The sequence below is a fragment of the Nilaparvata lugens genome, chromosome 3 (assembly GCF_014356525.2).
Source record: "Nilaparvata lugens isolate BPH chromosome 3, ASM1435652v1, whole genome shotgun sequence".
Classification (NCBI taxonomy): domain Eukaryota; kingdom Metazoa; phylum Arthropoda; class Insecta; order Hemiptera; family Delphacidae; genus Nilaparvata; species Nilaparvata lugens.
In genome coordinates this window covers 50,343,146-50,364,420 of record NC_052506.1, presented here as the reverse complement: position 1 = coordinate 50,364,420, position 21,275 = coordinate 50,343,146, and the positions used below count along the sequence as shown (strand labels likewise).

Genomic DNA, 21,275 nt, shown 5'->3' with positions numbered 1-21,275 from the left:
AAAGTTTAAACAACAGAAAAATAATGAATTCACAGGGATAAGGTCCATCTTTCATTATCATATTATGATATCAGAGTTTTAATGAATTATGATAACTACTAAAATACGGTCAATTGAAAAACATGGCAATTATTCTATTATAATCTACTATTTCTAACTAGCCTATATTCATTTAAAACATATGGTTCTTGAAACCCGAAATGTTACTATGAAAATATTATAACTAAATTGTAATGAATTTATTGGTAGTGAACAATAAAGAATGGTATGATAAAACTTGTGGATAAAAAGAATGTATTTTACCTTGAATATCCTATCGATTTTGCTGAGATTTAACTTCTTCTTTTGGTCAAGTTTGTTGATATTGCACGCTTCATTATCCATCAGAAAAAGACCAAATCCCATTACCTGCAGACAGAATCCAACTCAATGTCATACATACTCAATTATCACGCAAATAACAGATGAAGCTGGTATGAATTATCAGGAGCCCAACACAAGTCTTCAAACTAGACTACTAATTAAACCTACTAAAATTAAATGTTTATTGTATTGATACAAATTAGGCAACATTATGATAGACATTATGATGGGAAATAAAAAATATGTGACTCTTCGAGAGAAGAGACAATAAAATGCTGAGGGGAAAAAAATTCTGAAATTCTTCCTACTTTACGTTTCTAAGTTTGTTCGTTGGTCCATGTGTTTGATTTCCAAGTTGAATATTTCATATAAAATGTTTTCTATGCAGATTAATGTATTCGGTTGATTTCAAAGTTTCTCAATGAAAAATTCATCATGGGTCAGTAGCATGAAAATACAATTGAATTCAACCAACATTGAATTACGTCATCGGATTGATGCCAGATTCGTTTGTTGGTTCAGTTGGATGAAATCATCCCAAGGCGTTTAAATTCAATAGCATAATTTAAATATTCGTGCAACTGGCCGAATGGCTTTGTAATATGATAATTAATATACTCCTATAGCCAACATATTATAAAAATATGCCGTAGAGTTCCCGAAAGAAATGCAGTAAAGGAGAATGAGTAAGACAACCATTTAAAAATTTGAAAAAAGAGTTCCAGTAATAAAGCAGTAAAAGAGAATGAGTGGGATAAGATTCCTCGATTGAATATTAATATCCTAATAAAACGAAATGGAAATCTGAACTCGAATTACCTTAACAAGCATGTGCTTCTCACTAGGTGTCAGATACATTTTTGACTCGAACATGTGCACTGTAAGGTTCACAACATCGGACAGAAGATCTTCATAGCCCGGAATTTTTTCCAAATTTTCCTTGACAGTGTCCCTGATCTTGTTTTGGGTCGCCAAGAACATCGACAAATTCTGAGATTCTTGTAGAGTGTGAGAATCGGCCATAACTTTCAGAAACTGGGCAGCTCTGGAATACAATTACATACAATATGAATTCAAAATAAATACAAAAAAGAAATTAAGTTTTGTTAAATGGCTCAAACAAATAATTGTAAAGTATGCCCTATCATATTAGGGCATAATAAACATTTAATAACCAAACTGTATTCATGGAAGTTTGAAGCAATATTAAATAAAAAAACTAAGAAATTGTCAAAAGCCACATATTTTATTGAAAGTTAGTAAGACCGGTTACGGTTGTTACACCATTGTCAATCTCTGATAAACCAGAGACAATTTCTTAGTCTTTTTATTTAATATGAATAATTACCACAAATCAACTTCTGAACTACACAAAAAATTTGACGTAATATTTCAACGTGGAGATGCTAATGGTAAAGTTTGTATTAAGAAGATGACAACTTCAAGGAATTAATCCACTGAAAATATATCTCTCTACGCCCAATAATTTGGCTGATGGTATCATTCCAATAATTTTAGAAAAAATATAGTACTGTATTTAAATGATATTTTTTGAGAATTGTTAAGTTTATTGTAAAATGTAACAATTTCAAGAGAATTATAGGCGCTTTCAAGACAATTTTCAACGTACAAGTAAGTTAGTTCAAACACAGGGGAGGTCAATTTTACATTTTTGAAATCAACATGTTTCATGATTAAGGGTATAAAGTATTTGGATAAGTAGTTACACAATACTCCAAAGAGCACAGAAGCTTCAGAACGCAGTAAGTATGATGAATTAAATTGAGTTCCAATAATTATCACTTTACCTTCGATATGTAGAATAGTCATTTTTAACGCTCGACTTCATATTTTTCAGTTCATCCAAAACTGCGAACATGTTGATGAATTTTCCAAGAGTCAGTAAGTAAGCTTCAGAAACAAAGTCCTTTCTTTTTTCGGTGTGACATAAGCGTTTCACTTCAGCCGAGAATCTTTCAATCGCTTTTCTCTGAAAATGAAGAAGAATGATAGATACTCAACTCAATAGCCTACATATCTTACTTAGAATATACTTGAAAGTTACATGCCATTTTTTTATCATGACATGCTCATTGCTCAACTTTATGATTGAGTTCTATCTAGAATATAAATAAATTACGATTGCAACCGATCAAAATTGCAGGCATTTCAAAAGAAGACAATAAACTTATTGATTCAAAATCGTTGAGTATTTGAGAAGAAGCCGGAAGAAAACGATAAGATGATGATAATAAATAATATCAAAATTCAAACTCCAGGAAGTTGTACAATATCACCGGAAGGTTTGTAATTTTCCAGCATTCGGAAATATATATATGAGTACAACGAAGATAAGTCAGCTGATTCATTCTGACTATGACATGAGTTAAAACTTAAATAATTTTTGTTGAAAGATGTATAACTAATGGAAATATAAAAATATATTTCTTAAACGATGTATTCACGTTGAATCATGAAGAATAAAATTCACAGATCATTATACAAATCTTGCGTTTTCCCATGAAATCAGAATATTCTTGATCAATACTAGAAACTAGATTTCAATTATTATAGGAATTACATTTTAAAAGTGAATAAAAAATTGAAAATATAGACTATTACACTTTTTTACTGCGGATGATGCCCACGTTAGCTTTTTGCTGGTGCGTGGGTAATGGAAAGTGCAAGGGTGATTTGATGAGATGATCAAACTTCCTTGCCTACCAGCGGAATTCGAACCTGCGACCTGGTAGCGCTAGCAGACTGAAGAATGCAATGCCATATTCGTCTCGGCTACTCTGACCGGCGTAATTAATTTAATTAATTTCAACATGAATCTTAAGAAAAAATAAAGAAACTACTTTGATAATGCTATTGATGATGTTAGTACTCACTTGAAAGTACATGAAATTGAGCAGCTTATTGACTTCGGGTGCCAAAACCTCGACGGTCTTCTCGTAGATCTCGACCCGGTTGGGCTGCTCGTTGGACTTGGGCTGTGGAATTGCCCGCGAGCAGCACCTCCAAGTGTACAGCATGACTGCATGTTCCTGCCCTTCTTCCAACAGCTTGTTCTGCAAATTGACAACAATTTAATGGATGAGATATTATTAAAAACAGAACAGAGCAATTCAATCCCATTCACACAAAACACAAAATTGGATGAAAATTGTTTAACCTACCGGTGGGTGCGAGGCAGCACTGAGTTATTGTTTCGGTGATGAGTGAGAAAACCAATGAGTCACTAAGCTTATCATGATCATTGAGTTTGAAGAAATAGTAGTTACATTCATTTCAACATAATCTATTAAAACTTGGGAGAAAAATAGTTTTGTTCGAAGCCTGTTGTTCTATCTCAATCATATTTATATGATCTGTAATTAATGTATTCACAGGAGTAATCCGTGGTCTAGTGGATACAGTGCTTGCATGACAGCCTAGAGATCCCGGGTTCAAACACGCTCATTACCAAAAGTTTTTGACCAGGTCATTCCCGTGTTATCGGATGGGCACGTTAACTGTCGGCCAAGGATGAAGTATGCCAGTCAAAAGGCCCATTGAAGGTTTAAATTATATATTCAGGTTTAAATTATATATTTATTTTATAAATTATGAACTTCCCGCAATAGACGCCCCACCAATAAAAGCCATACGAATTTTCTTATCTATTTTATTGCGTTCACAATAAAATTTGTTCGCGAGTGATCCGTGGTCTAGTGGATAGAGTGTTTGCATAGCAGCCTAAAGATCCCGAGTTCAAATACGCTTATCACCAAAGGTTTTTGACAGGTCACTCCCGTGATATTGGATGGACACGGCTGAAGGGTCCATTGATGGCTCAAATTATACAGTATATTCAGGCGAGGTGGGACTTTCCCGCCAGGCAATCCCCACCAACACTCCATCAGCTTTGTATGAATTTATTCCATGTTTTTTCATAACGATATTAACTTTTTTTGTAAAAATGCTGTGTTGAATAAATATTATCTTATCTTAAAAAAAGCAATAAGAATTATTTACTTTATTGTTTTGAGAAATAAATGAATAATTACCAGACTGGCATGCACAGTGGCCTCTTCAATGTACTTGGCGATGCCGGTGACAAAGCCATTGCGGTCTTCGAAGTTGGTGTCGAAGTTGGCCTGGTAGACAATGGAGCAAGGTTGCGCCTCGATGCACGGCTGCTCGTCCGGCAGAGTCAGCTCGTCTAGAACGTCCACATTGGACAGCGCGTCTGACAGAGACACTTTGTCTGTCGCCATTTCCTGGGCATCAGGCTGAGCAGCAAAAACACATCAAGCATAATAAATCACACAACATTTCATAACACACCAGTATCATTATTATTTATAATCTGAGATGTTCTGTCTCTAATAGAGAAATGATAGCATGAGCCCATAACACTTTCTATATTGAACAGTAATATTATTTGAATTCTGTGATGTTCTGTCTTGCCGTAATATTATAGAGAGAAATAGCATGAGCCAATGCCACTTCCTATATTTAACAGTAGCTGCAAACTATTTACAGGTTACATTGGGTTGAAGTTTCAATATGAATATTGGTAGGTACAATATTTCATGGTTCATTTGAGTTCAATGATGACTCAATAAGCTAAATTTTCTAGGTTACAATGTGTTATATAATAATGACGTTATAATTATCTTTATTCTCACATGAACGACGCGATTGCTTTTTTTTTAATTTTATGGTCCATTTTATTAGCTACGCTAATGAAATTCACGTTATATAGTCAATGGAAATGCTAGGACGGCAGATGATAATTATCTTTTTCTACCAACTTCTATAGTAGTTAGCAGTGATTCAAGTCATCCGCTCTATTTGATATAAAATTAATTGTTGTTTCTTGTTAATGATGATCAATTTAAACTTAAATAATTATATATATATATATATATATATATATATATATATATATATATATATATATATATTCATAATTTGATGATAAACTTTCATAATTATTGAGATTGATTTTTCTATATTTCCTCATAGCCTACGATAGATTTGGCAATCGCGTTGACACAGTCGGTCTGGTCATCCCAGCCAACAACGAAGAATTCAAGTATCAAGAAAGAAAAGTAAGTAAGCAATGGTGCCGAGTTATGGAAACGATAGAGCTATCTGCCTTGCCTAATGACGGACAAGGAAAGCAAACCAATTTCAATCAGGAGCTGACTTCATAACATGAATCTCACTATAGGCTTTCAATTTATAACATCAATTATTATATTGAGAACTGAATCAAAATACACATGGAATTGAATGTTGGCTACATCACGACAAACGAGTATGATTATTGTTAATTACATTATATTTTTCAGTCACGGGAGGAAGGTCATCTAACAACGAGGGCATATCATTGGCTGCCCTGCCGACAAGTGCAAAACAGTTTTCAAGATAAACAGAGTGCATGCGTAGTACCTACTACTTTTCTCTCTTACTCTGCTGCCGATATCCACTCAATGCCATAATTCTAAAATTTGAATTCAATGCCGCATACTACTACGACAAAGTTGTGGAAATTCAAGACCAAGACCATTATAATTGATGACATTTTATTATTACTTCGAAAGAAAACTCTCTAAGGGGTCATAATTTATCAATCTCGACATGAAGTGCGGTGATGGAAACATGCTTTAGGAAATAATTCACAGAAAAATGAGTTTAATTGAAACTGTAAATTGGGAGCAGTAATAGTGAGATTCACATAAAACTGTCAGAATTTATAATAGATAACATCAATGCTTCGAACAATTTTTGTTTGTTTTGATGTTGAAGAGGCTGATAGCATAGACCATTTACACAATTCTGACAGTTTCAAGTGAAACTCACAAAAGTGACTACTTCTGGGGTGTGTAAAGGTAAATTAGGTATAGTAAACACGGGCACTGACATGCCAGTAACGATGAACACAAGACTTGGAGACACCCTGTAAATTATAATTAGCCTATTTTACAAATCTGATTTCCAATAAATATTCAGGAATATTGACGTAGGTTTGAATGGAATTTGAAGTGGGATATGTGGCTAATGACAACTACAGCTACGTGCGACACCTAGCAAACACAGAACAGGCTGGAATGGTCCCCTCTCAACACCTCAGCTCTCACCCGTTCTTTATACCATGATGCACCGGCCAGAATTTTGCCTACGGCATCCATTAACCTGAATACTGGACCAAACATCTAGAACAAATTAAATATTTGCCAACTTTTAAACTGCTCTTTATTATCGTTGAAATGCCTAGCATCACAGTAACAGCCTTGTAGCACAATTATTGTATCTATTGGCAATAACGGGGTTTCTATTCTTTGGTTCAATGTACTTCAAAAATGGAAGAAACTTTCAATGTCAAACAGAATCTCTTTATCATTTCGTTTTATACTCCCTCTTGATTATCTAAAGGTTAAAATTGAACAAAAGGTTTAATGCATTGTGCTCTCAATTGAAAAATTACCTGAACAGCAAGTCAAAGTACTATTGAGAACAATTCACCGATATTATGATAGTCTTCTGTGCTGAAGAAGAAATTGCATACATATATTTTCTTGCCCATCTATCAATATAAATGAAACCTCCCATGAATATTTACTGGATAATTTTATTAAGGTTTTTTCAATTGAGGTGATTACCTAAATGTTGCAATATTTTGATGTAGCCTCTCTATTAAGATGAAATATTATACGATAGCGACTTGGGAGTACAAATTGGAGTAGGTTATAGTACAAGTAAGCCTACATTTTCTATGTTACAATGACTATTTTTGTTGATATTCTGCATACTTTAAAATTTATAATATTTTGGCCTAAAACTAGTGTTTAATCTTCAATGACAATAGACACTCAGCTGAAAATATTTGATTAATAATTAATGATACCATCCTTAAGATCCGCAACTTGATACCGAGACAATACATTGGAAAAAATTAGGCTATTATATGATAAAAATAAATCATATTTATTACATTGGTAATTATTTTTATTTGATGACAGATAAAATATTAATCTTTGTTATGAAATCTAATTGAAAATGATAAGCTGAAAAAAGACAGGAGAAAATAATTGAAAATATCTGAAAAACAATATGAATTATAATTGATTATTGTATGCAACTATAATAACACAGTCATTCAAATAAGTGAAACATTTGTATGTATTTTACATACAGTGATTTGTAAGTTTAATGTACGGTAGTCAAAAAATGAAAAAAAAAACAAAAACAATACGGTATATTAAATATACCTAGGCCTATAGAATTGATCATTATTTTCTATTAAAAAATCAGGAAAAAATAACATAATACTGTAGAAATGGAATAAATCTACCTAATCTGTACCGTAACTAATTTGACAGGAATTGATAAATAAAACTATTCATTATTTACAGAAACTGGATTTAATAAAAGTTGCTTGGAAGTGTAATCCCTATGAAATTAATCAAGTTTGCCGTATGAAATTGATAAATGTTAGGCTCTGTTCATTCAGTTTGAAAAAATATTATAAATGACTGACTAAAGCCGTAAATGACAACATTTTACAGCAATGTAGTTACTGTAAAGAAACAGAACAGGAAACATTGATTTGACTATGCTGTAATCGACTACTAAATAGATTAGCAAGTTGGGCTCTTGGGGCATTCAAGGCTGATATTATTTTTAAATATTTCAATTCAATTTGAAATTGGAAGTAAATTGTTCAAAAGATCTAATTTGACGTTGATTTTTAACGTAAATAAATGTACAGTAAATTAAATCTATTTGTTCAACAGGAAACGCCGCCCTCTTACAATATCTCTTTATCAAAACAAAGTGGAATAAAAACTTATAGTAAATGTGAATAAACAAAGATTCATTGAAGGATATTTGTTACTTACAATTTAAGAGAGAAGTAAAACTCACAGTAATGCAAAATAATATACAATATAAAACATTGATTTATAACCTAACCTCAATGATCAATCGTACACTTCATTCAATTATGTAAAAAAATAGTACCAACCTAAACCTATCAACATAGACATTTCTATGATTCCTATCATTATTATAATTTTGAATTCTTCACAAAATTATATAAAATTACTGAAATTCCAAAATTATTTGGATGCAGAGTACGATGAAACAAGACAATTTATACATGTTTTGATAGAGTAATAGAAAGCTTTTTGAAGGACAACGCCTTATCTCTTGTCAAGTTGTCAGCCCTCAAGCTGTCAAAAACTTTACCTTGAGTTTGACGTTTAGCGTGATGTCCTAAAGGTAAAGACCTAAACTTACTGTCTGTGTCCTAAATCCTTTTGGAGATGATAGAAAGTTAATAATTTAGATTGTCTATTTTTTCCTACAAGTTATAATTTATCGGGAATCAGTTTAGTTTTGGTCACAACTTTATATTCGAGGTAAGAATATAGATTTCATCTAATAAATTTCTACTAAGTTAATAGACATTATTTACTTCTTATAAAGAGACCACCGGACAGTTACAGTAACCGTGTTACTGATTTTAAGCATATTTCTTACAATAATATTACCGTATATACTATACAATATTAATTTATAATTATATTTTTTAGGTGTTTACAAGTTCAAAACTAGGTTGCAGCGTAGAACAGTTTATCGGTATGTATGTTATCCAAGCAGTTTTATTCTACTTATTTATGCTGTGACAAAACATTCTTAGCAGAACTGAATATTTTACTGGGATACCAGGCCACTGCTAGACACAACATACAAGTTAGACACCAATGACCAAGCTTCTGATCGAGTTGCGGCATATTCGGAACTTATGGCGCTTATCAAAGACATCTGACATAATAGCACCGGTACACCTCTGGACTGCTGAGGATTAAAATAATAATAAATTAATGTATTCTTCCAATTTATACATTACACATAATCAGAAATTATAAATAGTACAGTAGATATATTATCACAACAACAATCTTGCAAATTATAAAAATAAAGATAATAAAATAATACAATTACACGTTGTACAAAGAAATTACAATAACTCATTTACCGTACATCAAAAGAAGAATAAATAATTTCAAGCACCCCGAGGACTAAAAGTCCTGTTTGGGGCACCATCATATTTTTAATTAAGAAAAAAAAGCAATGAATTATTTTGCCGAGTCGGAACTTGCATAATATGACAAGGTGAGGAATTTTAGTTTAGATAGTACATGTATATTAACATTTTAATCTACTTTCCCTTCATTTGAAAAGAATAACCAACAATCAATGCACATTCCAAGCAATTAGCAGACTCATAAATTTAATTTTATAATTTATCACATTTATTACCGTATTGAATCGAATTACTGCTTTTAGGCTTGTTATTACATTAGTATACAAGGCTGCTGAGAGTGTCCGAGCAAGTCGTTGATTAGAACTTCTTATGGTGTTCATCACTATCTCTAGGGGTACAAAGGTGGTGGATTTGGGTTCATAGCCTGGTCGTAGCTGAAACAAATATTGTTTCAGCCTTGTGTTAATTTAATAGGGCCTGGTTGCACAACAGTCTGTTAAATTTTAAACGTTGTTAAATTCACGTGAACCAATCAGAGAAGGCTTTTCTGAAAAGACGGTTTCTCTGATTTGTTCTCGAGGTATTAATCACGATTAAAACTTAACCGGCTTTTGTGCAACCGGGCCTAAGTGCCTTAATAATACACATAAAAATGACTGAGTGTCCAAGTTCAATGCACTACATATTATTAGAGAACGTTTTATTGGTGACTAAAGGCAATTTATCCAAAGCGAACAGTGCCTAAAAGGTGCAAACCGAACGAGTATGTCACGGTATAAATTATAGTTTCGATTGATACTCAGCTGTTGAATTTATAATAACATTATTTGAAAGTTATTCAATTTACCAAAAATTCTCAGAAAATTATTGTTTTTTTCGATCAACAATACAATTATGAATTTATCCTCAAAATTTCATGAATTTTTATTTCTTACCGAATTTGAAATGACCTGTCCCAAAAATTAAAAATTTATGCGCTAATATCTCAAAAAGTAACGAACGGAGAAAATTTTTTCTGAGAAACCTTTTTCATTTTGATAGCTTGATTATAAATCAAAAAACTTTAAAACATGTCACAAATAGGATGTTTTTTTTTAGCCTTTGCACAGCCTCAAGGTGTAGTTCCTTAGAGGCGTATCGAAACGCGCTGCTCAAGATGCGCAGTATAAGCAGCCGTGTCGAGACGCTCGAAGCTATAAGCAGGTGTCGAGAGACGCTCGAAGCTATAAGCAGGTGTGTCGAGACGCGCGCGGCTTCAAGCAGGCAGCTCGAGATGCCTGCTTATAGCTGCGCGTCACGAGAGGCCTCTAAGGAATTGCACCTCTATCGATTAATTATCAGCGCGACCACGACAACAATCTCTTCTCAAATAGATTTAGGGAATCACGTCTTTCCAGATATGAGATTATACCCACTTATAATACTAGAGTAGTTTTCAAATATTAAATTGAGAGTAGATATAATTCCAAGAGAAATACGCCAAAAAATGTATTGTAAAAAATTGGCTTCATGTTATATTTACTTATTCACTTCTGGTGTCTTCACCACGGTCAAAAGATAAAGTACTTGTTCTCTATGTTATCTTGAACTCATGATTATACTAAAGTAATTCACAGTAGATATAACTCCTGCCAAAATACCAATCATTAATGTTTTAGTCATACATTTTGTTTTAATTGGAATATTTCTTTCAAATATCTCAGTTTCATTATGAGATAATACTCCTGCGTTGGAAAATTCAACGAGAATCGATGACATCACAAGTCTTTTTGACATGCTGCTTTCATGTGTTCTGAAACACGTCGTATCGCTGCAAAATTGTAGAGTGGTGTATAAAACCTTATCAGTGAGGAGCACAGGGAATTGTTCTGGTGCACTTAATGTAAGATATTTTAGTTTTTTTCTTATTTCTAATTATAAATGAAAAGTACTGTCGAGCTATCATTCTAATTTACATTACAGTATAATAAATAAACTATTTTGTTCAATAGAAAAAAGTTCTGAAATTATTGTGACTATAGTGTGAATTAAATATGGAACGTATTTATGCCTACTTTCAAAATATAAATTTTCCACTTCAAATATTAAAAATTCATAATCTGTGCAGTATACCATTTTTTTGTTAAATTGGATCTGAATAATGTTTATCCGTGCCCATACGGTTTGATAGTTTATTCATTGTAGGCTTCTCAGCATAGTCTGTCTTCCAGTATTTGAAATAATTCACTTTCTGATAAAAAATAGATTTATCTAGGTACTATTATAGTCCGAACAATATAGTTTTCGGTATATATTTCGATATTTAAGATTTATAATAATTAATCGTTTCGATAAAAATAAATAATATCTTCAATTTTACAGAAACCAACAATGTAGTTCACTAAGGGCACAGTTGTCAAGCTAATTTATATCAGACCATTGTGGTATACCATTTATAATATATCAATACCTCATTAGTTATTACTGTTTTGTAATAGGCCTAATGCACCTTTGAATTACAAATTAGTATTATTTGATCATTTATTTTCTTTCAAATGCTACTGTATCATATAATAGTAGAATTGTTTTTTGAATCAACAGTTCTCTTATTAATTATCCTCTGTATTTCACAGATCTCAAATATGCAATCGACAAGTGAAATAAAGCTATCGATTGGCAGCTTAGTTGGGTGTAAAAAGGTGTCGGTGTACGATAAGAGAGAATATTTCTCCTTCCAAGGAATACCATTCGCTGAGCCTCCAGTGGGGAATCTCCGATTCAAGGTATGAGCTGAGAGATACTGTAATATAATGTTCTTTGTTTATAAATAGTGTCTTTTCAAGAACATGGGGTACAGAATAATATAATGACTAGAAGAAGTTTAATTCACTTTTATAAATGTATACTGCTCCTTTAACTCGTCTGGTATTATCATTAATAGTGAATTTTGTTATTCAGTTGTGATATGGGCTTGAAGTTTTATTGAGCAATATTATGCTGAATGGAGCTTGAGGGTCATGAAGAGCAGATTTCAACAATGATTCGTTCAAAGTTATCAGATGGGCAGAAGTATGACAATCGTAAGGCCCATTGACGGTTTTAATGGCAATACATTTTCGTTCAAAATTATCAGATGGGAAGAAGTATGACAGTCGTAAGGCCCATTGGCGGTTTTAATTATGTATATACAGGCAAGGTGGGACCTTCCCGCAAGGGAATTCCCAACTATCAAAAGCCATAAGAATTTATTATATTTTCATTCAAAGTACTCCCTTGCAAAATAAATAATTCTCGATCAAGTATAATAATTATTATAATAGCCTATTTCTACTGAGACCAAGGTGATTTTAGTAGTCATCTACTTTTTGTCTCTCACCGTATTACTCATGTTCCAGATTTGTATTTAAAATGTTTCAGGATCCAGTGCCAGTAAAACCATGGCAAGGCGTGAAGCAGTGCACGAAGGCAGGAAATCCATGCATACAGATTCACGAATTCAGCAATCAGCTGATTGGCAGTGAAGACTGTTTGTTCCTGAATGTCTACACACCAAAGGTGAATTGAAATGAATCCAACTAACTTTCTTTTGAATTGAACAAATCCAATTTTCATTTTTATAGCCTCATTATCAGATATTTCTTTTGAATTGAATAAATCCAATTTTCCATTGTTATAGCCTCGTTATCAGATATTTCAGTTAAGTTTAAATACCCGGAAACTTAAATAGATGTGATTCAACTTGTCCTGGTATATCTGATCTAATACTAGTAGTTCTGTGAACAGTAGACCTCGCGCTCAGTGAGTTACATTGACCTGTTGTTATGTTTTCTCAAAAATTAATAAATAATTTATCAATTTAGAATGTCTAGAAAAATCCTAAATAAACATAGAGCTTTCTGTCCTATATCGTACCGTGACGTGTCGTCCCGGAATGTGAGTGTGAGCGCTGTTATCAGGTCTGGCTGCAAAACTGTCTACAACGTTGATGGAAAGATACAATTTTCAAGATGTTCGATGTTTTTGAACGGGTAGTATTATAGTCAACTGTCTACTAACGTTAATGGAAAGATACATTTTCAAGATGTTCGATGTTTTTGAACGGGTACTATTATAGTCCACTAGACAGCTGATTTATGATGAATAATTCTATCACAACGAGGTTGCAATTTTTGACAAAGTTTATCCAATTTTAACAGAGTAACTGAGTGAAGAACTCGATGAATATTGAATCACACTGAAGAATAGAACAAACGAATTAATTTGAAGAATAATTCACACTTTAAAAAGGTTCTGTAGATCAAATAAATAGTGTTGAACGCTTACACTAGGTTGCAATTTTTTGACAAAGTTTATCCAATTTTAACAGAGTAACTGAGTGAAGAACTCGATGAATAATTGAATCACACTGAAGAATAGAACAAACGAATTAATTTGAAGAATAATTCACACTTTAAAAACGTTTTGTAAGTCCGATGAATTCAGATGAAAGGTTTAGACCGAGCGCAGGAAGCACACTCGACTAACCACCATTGAAAAGACACGGAGACGCTGCAAGCTACAATGAAAAAGGCAAGCTGCCGGATGTGTTAGAACGTAGGCAAAGCGCTCACAACCGAATGGTGAAAAAGTAACAAATATCTAAAAGGTAAGATGCCTAAAGACAAGATTAAATTCTAAAAAATTGAATAGCACAAATATTAAAATTGCAACGGCAAACAATCCGACGAAAAAATACAAATAAAAGTATAGAAAACCAGCTGACTAGGGCAGTGGCAAAGAACTGCGACTGTGACGTCACTGGTCAGCGCAGACGCACAAAAGACACAGCGCGCAGACAGACAGACATGATGACGACATGATGTCTACGTAGTAGCGGAACGAAAAACAAGTGGAACCATTCCAATAAATGCTTTGTCAGATTTTACACTTGCCATACAATTACCATACAATAATTGAAGTATGAATAATTTCAACAATTTCATTGGGGATCATATTCTAATTGGAAAATAACTTTCAGTTAGAAAGCTAAAGATACATCAAGCTGTTCCCATAATTCTCAACAACCCTTTACATACATTTTTGATTGTCTGATTGTGCCCTTTCTTTTGCTTTCACTGTGACATCTTGAAACTTGTTAATTCTCACATTGAAATTTATTCAATAACTCACTTATTGTGCTCTGATCAATAAGTGTACCCATTCTGTATTCAAACTATACCACAGAGAAAAATATATTATTTATTACTCTGTACCCGTATCCATCCTTTCAAGGCAATTTTGCTAAATTGTTGATACTGTAGAAGGAATTATAAGCTTACTACTGCTGATAAAGAAAATTATTAAATCATTATGAGACTCTAAGGATTTGTGTAGATAGACCCGCATTTTCATTATTTATCTGATCCTTGAGGGAGGCCTAGGCCCTCTAGGAAGCTGATTATAAGTTAGAATTAATATTGATATTTTCATAATACAGTACACCTAAAGAATTGGCAAAGTTTATGGTAAGTTGTGAGGAGGTACTCAGCTCTTCCAACTTACATCGGATTAGTTTTGTGCAGCCTGCTATAACAGACGTTCCCATATGGATGTTACTTTAGACGTATTTATCATCGTATTCAATTTCTGTTTGTTAGTTTGTTTGTATGTCTGATGGAAATTGAAAACGGCTCTAACGATTTTGATTAAGTTTGAAATATAGTTTATAGTTTGAAATATAGAGTTTGTGATACGAAAATCATCATTTGGATTAGGACTCATGTTTAGGATAACTCACTGAGGGAACTTAAAAATGATTAGGTATGGTAATAATATTCATCAACCGAGTAGCAGCTGACTGAGAGAGTTTTCCGTCGTCAGTTGAAAACAGTTGATCAAGAGAGTTTTTCATAGTCAGTTGAAAACAGCTGATCGAGAGAGTTTGCCATTGTCAGTTGAAAACGAGACAGATGTGTTGAGTCACCAAGTTTGTTGACGTCATTTTTTTGAAGTTATTGCATGATTCGAGAAAATATGTGCAGAGAGCAGCCGAGTGACAGCAACGCAACGCAAATTTGAATTTGAAACATAATGATTGCGGTAATATTAATCAGGTAAATGCTAAAAAAAGTAGTCAGTTTTAATATACCTGAGTAATTGAATTTTAAGAATTCATTCACCTCTAAATTTCCATCTCTATGTCTTTGTACTTTCAACTCTGTTTCTTTGATATTGTTATCTTCATAGACGTTGAAGTAGATAGATAAGGGTGGGTGTCTTCCATGAGTAAAATGAAATGTCTATTTCCGACTTCTGCAGTTTTTTTTTTCAATTTTTTCAATTCAATTCAATTTATTAAAAACACACAAAACAAAATTACAAAGATTTACGAAACAAATAAAACACAATAAAATGTTACAAATATAAAAAACCATGGGCTTAGTGTTTGGGTGTGTTGGAGAAGAGAAAAAAAGAGAGGAAGATACCTAGCCAACTATGGTTTCCCATGTAATAGGCAGTATTAGTTGAATACTTGTAGCTAGTAGTTCTGTGAACAGTAGACCTCGTACAGCATTTATAAACAGATCTCATTGTCAATATGTCACCCGAATTAGCCCTTCGGACATCGGAAAAAAGAAACCGGTACCGTGACAAGAAATCGTAGTGTTGAAACGGCCAATGACTGATTGGCGTGTATTGACGATGACCATATTACCTGTTATAAATAAAACCGAGAGCATTGCCAAGCTGTAATCATCAAAACTAATTCACAAACATGCCAACATACATATACAGACAAGAGCAAATCCCGTTGTTGAAACGTAGAAAAATCAATCATCAAAATATTATCATGAAAAATAACATTTTCCCGCTATTTTGGAAATGATACTGTATATCTTCCAGTATTGAAATGACATTCAAAATGAAAACAATACTGATAATTTTATTATATTCAAAATTCTCAATGTTCGAGTAATTAACCCTCCACTAGGCCTAGACTACATTCAACACAGTAGAACCAGAGAAAACTCCTATAATTATAACTCCTATTATAATCCTATTATAACTCCTATTATTAATATGCTATTATTGATTCTGTGGTAGAACCTATATAATTTGTAGCTTACGGGACCAAGCATTTAATACGAATTTTGGAGAGTGACAAATTATATATCAAGCTCTGCAATATCGAGGCTGATAAAACAAAATACGAGAAAATTATATCATTGATACTGATCCCATCATTGCCCATGATTAATTCATAATATAGCCTCTATGAATGAATATTAGAAAATATTGTTAAATATTAATTTGAAAACTTGTAAAAGATTTCAGAGATCAATACAACTGTTCATGAGCGAGTTCTTCAACCAAGGGTGTCTCTAGTTATATTATTATATGTGAATCCATAGAACTTTAAAGTTCACTCCGTATTGGTAAATAATTCACAATCAGAATTCAAAATCCCTAAACTAATAATACCAATTACTATAACGTTAAAGGTATTGCTTTCACAATTTGTATTATCTAATACATTATAGGCTATGGTGGAAACAAACAATACCTAGACAGGCAGACAGACATTAACGAAAGCGAGTTGATGTAAAATTTGTATATTAATCAGCTGAGTTCAGGGCATTAAGGACAGTATATGTGATATTCTTAATAGCATTAGCTGTTATGAATAAATGGGTAAATTGTGGCAATTGCATGCAATTAATATTCCAGCTTATAATGATAAATCACAACACCCTTTTTTCCAATTCACTTCATCAGTTGATGTGATTTTCGGTCTCCTCATCACTGGAGTTATTAGTTACTGTAGCATAATTTTCGATGAGCTCATTACTGGAGTTATCAGTTACTATGGCATATTAGTGTATTTATCTTCATGGGAAAACTAATTACAGTGTTTTTGATGACAAAACTACGAATTATAGAGAAGTTTCAGTGTACTCACTAATCTTGACAATTGACCTATTAAGTGAAGTTATTTTTGTTTTGTGTCAAGAAATTTAGTGATAGTTCTATTATTAAATTTAGCTCCAAATAAGTGCAGAAAAGAGAGACAACTGCACAAAATAGGAATGATATACAGGACTTTTAAATATATATATATATAATATATATATATATATATATATATATATATATTATATATATATATATATATTATATATATATAAGACTGATAAATAGGAATTATACAGTTACAAGATAAGTCATCGCTTGATATTACTATGAAGAGGGATAGAAAAGAGTGATAGGTTTCAGAAATAAATTGTCAATGGTCTTGTTAAGAATAGCCTACATGTGGGGATTCATCAGAACAATATCATTGTTTGAAAACCAGACAGCTCTGCGAAGTACAGTCCGTCCAAGAGTATAACCTGACCGTCTTGTTTTTGAAGTGTCAGAGATTCGATGTGTCTGACTTATCGTTTCTGTACGGATGTAAAAGTGTCCGTTTTGGCGCCTAACGCACACGCCAATTCGAGACTCTTTCAAAACAGTCTTTCCCTGTCGCTGGCGTACGGGTCGTTGGAGAAAAGTCGCTGTCCACTCCTGTCAGGCTCTGATTGTGTCGGAGGACTAAGGTGGCGCGTACCCCATTTCTATGATTCCTATAATTATTATAATTTTGAATTCTTCACAAAATTATATAAATTTACTGAAATTCCAATAATTATTTGGATGCAGAGTACGATGAACAAGACAAATTTATACATGTTTTTATAGAGTAATAGAAAGCTTTTTTGAAGGACAACGCCTTATCTCTTGTCAGTTGTCAGCCCTCAAGCTGTCAAAAACTTTACCTTGGTTTGACGTTTAGCGTGATGTCCTAAGCCTTGTACACACGTCCGTACAGATTCGCGCGAACAATCGTATGTACATATGCCTCAACATTCACTGTACGTCCTTGTGGACGCGATCCACGTATGCCTCAGCATTCAAAAAGCTAACTGATTTGCAGACGACACGAAGACATGGTAGATGTAGATTTTCCACAACATGACAACAATGGCGTCATTCCATCATTGAAGATAGTATCACAAATTGCAGCAGTATCATTTATTTCAATGACTTATATAATAAAATCAAAAATAAAACTTGACAAACGATGTTGGTGGGTTGAACGATTGTAGGTTGAAGTAAGGAAATAATTGCTACATGACATAATATTGACAATTCAATCTTTCTTAGGTTGTCAAAACATTATGTTGTTAATATACTGAATCTAATTCAACTAGTTATCTAAACAAAAAATGATATCATCATGAGGGAAGCATAACTCCACAAGAACGATTGGCTCTAACTTTGAGATTCTTGCATTAGGCGATTCATTTGTTGGTTTCCAATATTATTCAGAATCTCAAAAAAAGAAAAATTCTACAATAATTCCAGAAGTTTTGATGACCTAATCAAAGCACTTAACACTGTCTCACAAAATTGACAGTCTTCTTTAAGGAAATTAGCCATAAATTGAATCAAATACTAAATTGCTGCCCATTTTAAACTAACTATGCTCATACACATGACAAAACAAGATTCTCCAAAAGATTAGCTTCAAGATTTACCTTCAAGGGAATACTAGTTAAAAGTTTGTATAAATCTCTCTTAGATAGCCTAGCTATCTAAAACGTATAATATCATATTGAAGATTACAATTTTAATTAACAACTCTGATTGATAACATGAAACAAACACAAGATGATTTGATAGCCACAGTAAAATAATATTTGAGCTATACTTTCTTGTAGGAACCCTGTAGAGAAGCTTTTTTCACTTAAATTAGCAGTTCTAAATTTGTTAATCATGATACGAATTATATACTCCATGCATGTTTCTATTTAAATATTTGACAATCCACATATCCTACAATTTACAATTAGTTATTGGATCACAATTTGATTTGTCATTCATTAACCTAATTCATTGGAATTAGGTTATGACGCCTTCAATGTTTACGTTTTGCCTCACCCGTATGGCAAAATCGCGTCCACACGTACATTCAATGCTCGCCCGAGGCGCCTTTGAGCACGCCAAAATACCGACAGGGTTCCGGTTCGCCCATGCCTCAGCGAACAGTGTCCACACGTGCGAATGCAAGCCCATACACGTATGCTCACCCGAGGCAAACGTACGTGTGTACACCTTTTAAAGGTAAAGCCTCAACTTAAACGGTGTACCACGACGTTGCCTCGGGTGAGCATACGTGTATGGCTTGCATTCGCACGTGTGGACACTGTTCGCTGAGGCATGTGGGCGAACCGGAACCCTGTCGGTATTTTGGCGTGCTCAAAGCGCCTCGGGCGAGCATTGAATGTACGGTGGACGCGATTTTGCCATACGGGTGAGGCAAAACGTAAACATTGAAGGCGTCATAACCTAATTCCAATGAATTAGGTTTAATGAATGACAAATCAAATGTGATCCAATAACTAATTGTAAATTGTAGGATTTTTGTAATTTTGTAGGATATGTGGATTGTCAAATATTTAAATAGAAACATGCATGGAATATATAATTTGTATCATGATTAACAAATTTAGAACTGCATAATTTAAGTGAAAAAAGCTTCTCTAAGGGTCTCCTACAAGAAAGTATAGCTCAAATATTATTTTACTGTGACTATCAAATCATCTTGTGTTTGTTTCATGTTATCAATCAGAGTTGTTAATTAAAATTGTAATCTTCAATATGATATTATATGTTAGCGACTTGGGAGTACAAATTGGAGTAGGTTATAGTACAAGTAAGCCTACATTTTCTATGTTACAATGACTATTTTTGTTGATATTCTGCATACTTTAAAATTTATAATATTTTGGCCTAAAACTAGTATTTAATCTTCAATGACAATAGACACTCAGCTGAAAATATTTGATTAATAATTAATGATACCATCCTTAAGATCCGCAACTTGATACCGAGACAATACATTGGAAAAAATTAGGCTATTATATGATAAAAATAAATAATATTTATTACATTGGTAATTATTTTTATTTGATGACAGATAAAATATTAATCTTCGTTATGAAATCTAATTGAAAATGATAAGCTGAAAAAAGACAGGAGAAAATAATTGAAAATATCTGAAAAACAATATGAATTATAATTTATTATTGTATGCAACTATAATAACACAGTCATTCAAATAAGTGAAACATTTGTATGTATTTACATACAGTGATTTGTAAGTTTAATGTACGGTAGTCAAAAAATGAAAAAAAAAACAAAACAATACGGTATATTAAATATACCTAGGCCTATAGAATTAATCATTATTTTCTATTAAAAAATCAGGAAAAAATAACATAATTCTGTAGAAATGGAATAAATCTACCTAATCTGTACCGTAACTAATTTGACAGGAATTGATAAATAAAACTATTCATTATTTACAGAAACTGGATTTAATAAAAGTTGCTTGGAAGTGTAGTCCCTATGAAATTAATCAAGTTTCGCCGTATGAAATTGATAAATGTTAGGCTCTGTTCATTCAGTTTGAAATAATATTATAAATGACTGACTAAAGCCGTAAATGACAACATTTTACAGCAATGTACTTTCTGTAAAGAAACAGAACAGGAAACATTGATTTGACTATGCTGTAATCGACTACTAAATAGATTAGCAAGTTGGGCTCTTGGGGCATTCAAGGCTGATATTGTTTTTAAATATTTCAATTCAATTTGAAATTGGAAGTAAATTGTTCAAAAGATCTAATTTGACGTTGATTTTTAACGTAAATAAATGTACAGTAAATTAAATCTGTTCAACAGGAAACGCCGCCCTCTTACAATATCTCTTTATCAAAACAAAGTGGAATAAGAACTTATAGTAAATGTGAATAAACAAAGATTCATTGAAGGATATTTGTTACTTACAATTTAAGAGAGAA

The 21,275-nt window shown here is 32.8% G+C and overlaps 2 protein-coding genes across 2 annotated transcripts in view; one reads left to right on the top strand and one right to left on the bottom strand.

Moving 5' to 3' along the window:
* LOC111054843 (cytoplasmic FMR1-interacting protein) overlaps positions 1–8,387 on the bottom strand; it is a 67,054-nt gene extending 58,667 nt beyond the window's left edge. The window contains exons 1-6 of the mRNA XM_039423960.1: positions 8,259–8,387; positions 4,416–4,640; positions 3,258–3,437; positions 2,172–2,353; positions 1,183–1,408; positions 304–408 (exon numbers count right to left, since the gene is read on the bottom strand). Of these exons, the coding sequence (XP_039279894.1) occupies positions 304–408; positions 1,183–1,408; positions 2,172–2,353; positions 3,258–3,437; positions 4,416–4,625 (903 nt within the window). The 5' untranslated portion in view covers positions 4,626–4,640; positions 8,259–8,387. The remainder of the gene's footprint in view (positions 1–303; positions 409–1,182; positions 1,409–2,171; positions 2,354–3,257; positions 3,438–4,415; positions 4,641–8,258) is intronic.
* Positions 8,388–8,598: 211 nt separating this feature from the next.
* LOC120350480 (esterase SG1-like) lies at positions 8,599–12,967 on the top strand. The gene is made up of 5 exons (XM_039423954.1): positions 8,599–8,780; positions 8,955–9,000; positions 11,113–11,291; positions 12,022–12,171; positions 12,806–12,967. Exons 3-5 carry the CDS (start codon positions 11,184–11,186, stop codon positions 12,950–12,952), a joined length of 405 nt encoding a protein of 134 aa, XP_039279888.1. The 5' UTR covers positions 8,599–8,780; positions 8,955–9,000; positions 11,113–11,183; the 3' UTR covers positions 12,953–12,967.
* Positions 12,968–21,275: the final 8,308 nt, after the last annotated feature.